General features: G+C 39.0%; 1 protein-coding gene across 1 annotated transcript; it reads right to left on the bottom strand.

Annotated features, from left to right (window-relative positions):
* Window positions 1–795: 795 nt before the first annotated feature.
* Window positions 796–5,205, bottom strand: LOC140183513 (uncharacterized). Its single transcript, XM_072231962.1, has 3 exons — window positions 4,691–5,205; window positions 4,462–4,558; window positions 796–1,326 (listed from the first exon to the last, which is right to left on the bottom strand). Exons 1-3 carry the CDS (start codon window positions 5,203–5,205, stop codon window positions 796–798), a joined length of 1,143 nt encoding a protein of 380 aa, XP_072088063.1.
* Window positions 5,206–8,293: the final 3,088 nt, after the last annotated feature.

Below are 8,293 nucleotides of genomic sequence, written 5' to 3'. Positions count from 1 at the left end.
TCCTTTGTGGCTTCATTTAGAAGTTCAAGACTTCCATATGGAGAAACATTGGTCACCAGAAAAGGTCCAGTCCATTTAGATTTGAGTTTCCCAGGAAAAATCTTGAGCTTGGAGTTGTATACCAGCACATGTTGCCCTGGCTCAAACTCTTTTCTTGTGATCTTCTTGTCGTGCCATCTTTTAGCTCTCTCCTTGTATATCTTAGCATTCTCATAAGCTTCCAATATGAACTCATCCAACTCATTGAGTTGCAATAACCTTTTCTCTCCTACTGCTTGAGAGTCAAGATTGAGGAGTTTAGTGGCCCAGTATGCTTTGTGTTCTAGCTCCATAGGAAGGTGACACGATTTTTCATAGATTAGCTGAAAAGGTGATTTTCCAATTGGAGTTTTGAATGCGGTTCTATACGCCCACAGGGCATCATCCAGTTTTCTTGCCCAGTCCTTCCTTGTGGCTCCAACTATCTTCTCCAAGATTCTTTTCAGCTCCCTATTAGCCAATTCAGCCTTGGCCATTGGTATGGGGGTGATAAGGTATAGCCACCTTATGAATTACCCCATATTTGTGAAGCAATTTCTCCATTTGTCTGTTGCAAAAATGGCCACCACCATCACTAATAAGACCTTTGGGCACCCCATATCTGGTGAATATATGTCTCTTGAGGAATTGAAGGACAATTGGTGCATCACAGGTAGTTATTGCCATAGCCTCCACCTATTTTGAGACATACTCCATTGCTACCAGAATGTATTTGAAAGAATAAGGTGGAGGAAAGGGGCCCATAAAATCTATACCCTAGAGATCGAAAAGTTCTACTTCTAAAATAAAGTTTTTAGGCATTTCATTCCTCTTTGTTAACCCTCTAGCTCTTTGACATTCATTGCATTGATGCACAAATTCTCTGGCATCTTTGAATATGGTTGGCAAATAAAATCCACTTTGAAGCATCTTAGCTGCTGTTCTTTCTGGTCCGAAATATCCACCATAGGTTGAGCCATGACAATGCCACAATATGTCTCTCATCTCATTTTCAGGGATACATCTTCTAATCATCCCATCTGGACACCTTTTAAACAGGAATGGTTCATCCCACAAGAATTTTCTAGCCTCACTGAGCAGCTTCTTCAGTTGTTGTTTGGTGAATCCTTGAGGGATCTTCTTTCCAACCTTGTAGTTTGCAATATCAGCAAACCAGGGGGCTTGTTGAATTTGCAAGAGGTGCTCATCTGGGAAGCTTTCGTTCACTGGTTGAGTAGCCTCTTGACTTGTTCCTTGTGGCAGCCTTGATAAGTGATCAGCAACTTGGTTTTCACTCCCTTTTCTATCCTTTATCTCAATGTCAAACTCTTGTAGAAGTAATATTCATCTAATGAATCTTGGTTTGGCATCCTGTTTTGACATCAAATACCTAAGGGCAGAATCATCAGTATAAACCACAATTTTAAATCCAATCAAGTATGGTCTAAACTTATCAAATTCATAAACAACAGCCAATAATTCTTTCTCTGTTGTGGTATAATTTTTCTATGCTTCATTCAATACTTTACTTGCATAATAGATGACATGGTGCAAGTTGCCCTTCCTTTGTCCCAACACAGCACCAATTGCAAGGTCACTCGTATCAGACATGAGTTCAAAAGGTAATTCCCAATCTGGTGGTGTGAAGATTGGTGCTGTTGTGAGTTTAGTTTTCAAAGTTTCAAAGGCATGCTTACAGCTTTTATCAAAATTAAAAGGGTTATCAACCACCAGTAAGTTGTTAAGTGGTTTAGCTATTTCGGAAAAATCTTTAATAAATCTTCTATAGAATCCAGCATGCTCTAGGAAACTCATAACAGCTCTCACATTGGTTGGTAAAGGAAGTTTCTCTATGATTTCTACTTTTGCATTGTCAACCTCTATACCCTTTCTTGAAATTTTTTGACCAAGAACAATTCCTTCGGGTACCATGAAATGGCATTTTCCCCAGTTTAAAACCAAATTAGTTTCTTGGCACATTTTCAAGACTAGGGTAAGATGATGCAAGCAAGCATTGAAAGAATCACCAAAAACAGAAAAGTCATCCATCAAGACTTCAATAAAATTTTCTACCATATCTGAGAAGATTGATAGCATGCATCTCTGAAAGGTAACTGAGGCATTACATAACCTGAATGGCATTCTTCTATATGTAAAGGCTCCAAAGGGGCAAGTGAATGAAGTCGTCTCTTGATCTATGAGGTCAACCACTATTTGATTGTAGCCAGAATATCCATCCAGGAAGTAGTAATAGGCATGGCCAGCCAGCCTCTCAAGAATTTGATCTATGAAGGGAAAAGGGAAGTGATCCTTCCTTGTGGCATCATTCAACCTTTTGTAATCGATGCACATCCTCCACCCTGTCACTGTTCTTGTGGGAATGAGCTCATTCTTCTCATTAACAATGACAGTCATCCCACCTTTCTTTGGCACTAGTTGCACTCGACTAACCCATGAGCTATCAGAAATTGGATAGATGATTCCAGCATTCCATAACTTCATTACTTCTTTCTGAACAACTTCTTTCATTGTGGGGTTTAGCCTTCTCTGTGGTTGTACTACTGGCCTAGAATTTTTCTCCAAAAGTATCTTGTGCATGTATATGGCTGGGCTTATGCCTTTCAAGTCATCAATGGTCCACCCCAGTGCATCTTTGTGAGCTTTTAATACAACAAGGAGCTCTTCTTCTTCTTCTTTACTCAAGGCAGAATTGATGATCACTAGAAAATTCTCTTCTCCACTAAGGAATGTATATTTAAGATGTGAAGGGGGAGGCTTCAATTCTTGTCTTGGATTTTCCTCTATTTTACCTTCTGGTGCACAAAATCACAATCACACTTTTGCAATTCCGCACAACTAACCAGCAAGTGCACTGGGTCGTCCAAGCAATACCTTACGTGAGTAAGGGTCGATCCCACGAAGATTGTCGGCTTGAAGCAAGCTATGGTTATCTTGTAACTCTTAGTCAGGATATCAATAATTCTCAGATTTAATTGTCAAAAGTAAAAGAACATGAAATAAATACTTGTTTTGCAGTAATGGAAAACAGGTTGAGGTTTTGGAGATGCTCTATCTTCTGAATCTCTACTTTCCTACTGTCTTCTTCTTCAAGCACGCAAGGCTCCTTCCATGGCAAGCTGTATGTTGGGTTTCACCATTGCCAATGGCTACCTCCCGTCCTCTCAGTGAAAATGTTCAACGCGCTCTGTCACAGCACGGCTAATCATCTGTCGGTTCTCGATCATGTCGGAATAGAATCCAGTGATTCTTTTGCGTCTGTCACTAACACCTCACAATCATGAGTTTGAAGCTCGTCACAGTCATTCAATCCCTGAATCCTACTCAGAATACCACAGACAAGGTTTAGACCTTCCGAATTCTCAAGAACAGCTGCCAGTAGATTCTAGCTTATACCACGAAGATTCTGATTAGGGAATCTAAGAGATACACACTCAATCGAAGGTAGAACGGAGGTGGTTGTCAGGCACATATTCATAGGTGAGAATGATGATGAGTGTCATGGATCATCACATTCATCAGGTTGAAGAACAAGTGGTATCTTAGAATAGAAGCAAGCGTGATTGAATGAAAAACAGTAGTAATTACATTAATCCATCAAGACACAGCAGAGCTCCTCACCCCCAACCATGGGATTTAGAGACTCATGCCATAGAAGATACAATGTGAAACGTGTAATGTGTCATGAGGTCCAGATACAATAGCAAAAAGTCCTATTTATAGTGAACTAGTGACCCAGGGTTTACAAGAATGAGTAAATGACATAAAAATCCACTTCCAGGGTCCACTTGGTGTGTGCTTGGGCTGAGCATTGAAGCTTTCATGTGTAGAGACTTTTCCTGGAGTTAAACGCCAGCTTTTGTGCCAGTTTGGGCGTTTAACTCCAATTTTTGTGCCAGTTCCGGCGTTAAACGCCGGGAATTCTGAAGCTGATTTTGAACGCCGGTTTGTGCCATCAATTCTTGGAAAAAGTATCGATTATTATATATTGCTGGAAAGCCCAGAATGTCTACTTTCCAACGCAATTAAGAGCGCGCCAATTGGGCTTCTATAGCTCCAGAAAATCTACTTTGAATGCAGGGAGGTCAGAATCCAACAGCATCTGCAGTCCTTTTTCAGCCTCTGAATCAGATTTTTGCTCAGGTCCCTCAATTTCAGCCAAAAAATACCTGAAATCACAGAAAAACACACAAACTCATAGTAAGGTCCAGAAATGTGATTTTTAATTAAAAAATAATAAAAACATAATAAAAACTAACTAAAACATACTAAAAATATACTAAAAATAATGCCAAAAAGCGTATAAATTATCCGCTCATCACCTTCAGAGGAAATTTCAGGTACTTGTTCCTCTAAGATATCTTGAGCTACTTCTATTTATTCTCCTTGTTTTTCTTGACTGTTGGTTTTAAACACTTCTTCCACCAGATCTTCTATCATTTCCACTCTCATATTCTTTTCTTCCTCAGGGGGGTATTGCATGGCTTTGAAAACATTGATGATCATTTGTTCATCATGCACCCTGAGGATCATTTCACCATTCTTTATATCAATAATAGCTTTTGTTGTGGCTAAGAAAGGTCTCCCCAAGATAATTGAGTTGTGTCCCTCTTCTTCCATGTCTATAATGACAAAGTCAGCGGGAAAAATGAACTCTCCAATCTTCACCAATAAATTTTCCACCACTGCATTAGGTATCTTGAGTGATCTATCAGCCATTTGAAGTGACATTCTAGTGGGTTTGGCTTCCTCTATCGCAAGCTTTTTCATTACTGAGAGAGGCATCAAATTGATGCTGGCACCTAAGTCACAACGAGCTTTTTCCAAGGTCATATTGCCAATGGTGCATGATACGATGAAGCTTCCATGATCTTTGAGCTTTGGTGGCATGCTTTTTTGAATCACTGCACTGCACTCTTGGGTCAAGATCACTGTTTCTTTTTCATTCCAGCTTCTCTTTTGGTTGATGAGCTCCTTGAGGAATTTTGCATATAGAGGCATCTGCTCCAATGCTTCAGCAAGTGGGATGTTAATTTCCAACTTCTTAAAAACCTTTAGGAACTTGGGAAATTGTTGATCTTTAAGCTCTCTTTTGAACCATTGAGGATATGGGAGGGAAGGAATGTATGATTTCTCCACTTTCTTCTGTTCTTGTGGATGTTCCTTCATGACTTGTTTTCCCTTCCTTGAAGCTTGTGGTTCCTCCTCCTTCTTATTGGATGTCTCTTAGTCATGCTTGTCTTCTTCTACTTGCTTCTTGCTGCCAATGTCATTTTCCAAAGTTTTTCCACTCCTTAATTGGATTGCTTTGCATTCTTCCTTGGGATTGGAAATGGTATCACTTAGTAGTGCATTGGTTGGTCTTTCAACCACTGTTTGCTTGGACAGTTGTCCAATTTGTCTCTCTAGATTCCTCAATGAAGCTTCATGGTTCTTGTTAGCTAATTCTTGATGTTTGATCATTTTTTCCATCATCATCTCTAAATTGGAGATTTTTTGAGATTCTTGGGGTGGTTGTGGTTGAGTGTGGGATGTTGAGGGAGGATGAACGTTATTTTGGTTAATTATAGAATTATTGGGTGGATAGAAGTTAGATGTAGGGTAGTTATTTTGTGGTTTTCTGTATGAATTTTGGTTAATGTTTTGATGGGTTTGTTGGTTTGTGTTTCTGGAGTTGTTTTAGTTTGAGTTTCTCTACCATGGTTGCTGGTTTTGGTTCTCCCCCCGCCTCAAATTGGGGTGGTTCCTCCAAGATGAGTTGTAGGTGTCTCCATGGAAATTATTTGGTCTGGCTCCTTGATTGTGCATGTATTGCACTTGTTTAGGCTGCTGCTCCTCATAGCTCTCTTCTCATTGTCCCCACACTACTAGTGGTTGATTTGTGGTGCTCACTGCTGCAAGTTGTAGCCCATCCATCCTTTTTGACATCATTTTAATTTGTTGTTGAAGTTGTTGATGCATAATCTTGTTTTGAGCTAAGATGGTATCAACTCCTTCAAGCTCAAATACTCTTCTCTTCGGAGCAGCTTGCCTTTCAGAGGAGTAGAAGTATTCATTGTTGGCCACCATATCTATAAGATCATGTGCCTCTTGAGCAGTTTTCATCATTTGCAGAGATCCTCCTGAAGAATAGTCCAAGGCCTTCCTTAAACTTAGAGACAAGTCTTCATAGAAATTCTGGAGCTCAACCTACTCACTGAACATTCTTTCTGAACATCTTCTAATCAAAGATTTATACCTCTCCCAAACTTCATATAATGACTGTCTTTCTTGCTGTCTGAAGGTTTGTACATCAGTTTTCAATTTGATGACTCTTTAAGGGGGGTAGAATTTGGCTAGAAATTTACTGACTAGGTCATCCCAATTGGTGATGCTCTCTTTTGGGAATGTATCTAACCAGTGTATGGCTTTATCTCTCAGTGAAAATGGGAATAATAAGAGCTTATAGATGTCAGGGTGGACTCCATTGATTTTAACAGTATCACAAATCCTCAAAAACATAGATAGGTGTTGGTTTGGATCTTCAGCAGCACTTCCTCCATATTGACAATTATTCTGGACCAGGGTAATCAATTGAGGCTTGAGTTCGAAGTTATTAGCATGGACATTGGGGGTTAAGATGCTGCTACCACAATGCCTTGGGTTGGGAATGGTATAGGAAGCTAAAACTCTTCTTTGAGGCTGACCATTATTGTTAGCCACATCCTCAAGTGGATTAGGGATGTTACCCTCTATTTCTTGATCTTTTTCTTCTTATTCTTCTCCAACAACTCCCTTCCTTCTTGCTTCTCTTCTCAACCACAAGAATGTTCTCTCTGGCTCAGAATCAAATGAGGTGGATTCACCTCTTCTTCCTCCTGGCATACAAACACAGACAAACCAAAAACAAAACAAGGCACTCTATTGCTAGAGTGTGGTTATGGTTAATAGGAACAAAAATTCAAACAGTTAGTGCGCTTAGCAAAAATAAAAGAATATGATTAATCTAGATTATCACCTTACTTAATCATTGCTAATCTAAATCAATCCCCGGTAATGGCGCCAAAAACTTGATGAGGGAAAAACGATTCCACACAAACTCACCGGCAAGTATACCGGGTCGCATCAAGTAGTAAAACTCACAAGAGTGAGGTCGATCCCACAATGATTGATTGGATTAAGCAACTTTAGTTAGGTGATGAATTTAGTTAAGCTAACAAGTAGTGATTTGAGTAATTTGTGATTGACAGAAAGTAAATTGCAAGAAATTTAAATACTAGAAGTAAAATAGCAGAAGCTCAAATGGCAAGAAAGGTAAATTGCTAAAACTTAAAGTACAAGAAAGTAAAAGAACTGAATCTTAAATTGCAAGTAATATAAATGATTGAATATTAAAGTGCAGGAATTAAAAGTGCAGAAATATTAAATAGCAATGAAACTTAAATTGCATGAATAATAAAGGGATTTGGGTTTTGGGAATCAAAGTAGCAGTAAACAATGTAAATTGCAGCACATGCAGAAAAATCACAGTGAAAGAAATTTAAAGAAGGTGATTTATCAGGGATTGGAGATACTATAATCCTTCATGAATCAATTGAGTCTCAACTCCTTTCTCAATCATATGCATAGATCTATGGCGGATTGAAATTGATTGGATACCAATTTCTTGGCAATCAAATCTCTTTAATCACAATCAATCTTGCCAATTCCTTGATCTAATTGTCATGAGAAGAGTTAGAGCACATTCTTTTATCCATAAGCCACACAAATTCTCAACACCTCAATTCCTCTCGAATAGTGTAGGTAATGAGAATTGTGATGGATAGAGCTTCATTTCAAATGAAGGTGATTCCCCTTCCTAGGCTCATGATGAGCGGATAATTTATACGCTTTTTGGCATTGTTTTTAGATAGTTTTTAGTATGATTTAGTTAGTTTTTAGTATATTTTTATTAGTTTTTAATCAAAATTCACATTTCTGGACTTTACTATGAGTTTGTGTGTTTTTCTGGGATTTCAGGTATTTTCTGGCTGAAATTGAGGGACCTGAGCAAAAATCTGATTCAGAGGCTGAAAAAGGACTGCTGATGCTGTTGGATTCTGGCCTCCCTGCACTCGAAATGGATTTTTTGGAGCTACAAAAACCCAAATGGCGCGCTCTCTATTGCGTTGGAAAGTAGACATCCAGGGCTTTCCAGCAATATATAATAGTTCATACTTTTCTCGGGTTTAGATGACACAAACTGGCGTTCAATGCCAGCTTTCTACCCTATTCTGGC

Source organism: Arachis hypogaea, chromosome 3, assembly GCF_003086295.3.
Source record: "Arachis hypogaea cultivar Tifrunner chromosome 3, arahy.Tifrunner.gnm2.J5K5, whole genome shotgun sequence".
Taxonomy (NCBI): Eukaryota; Viridiplantae; Streptophyta; class Magnoliopsida; order Fabales; family Fabaceae; genus Arachis; species Arachis hypogaea.
Note: the sequence above shows the minus strand (reverse complement) of the source record. Positions and strands in the feature narration are given on the sequence as shown.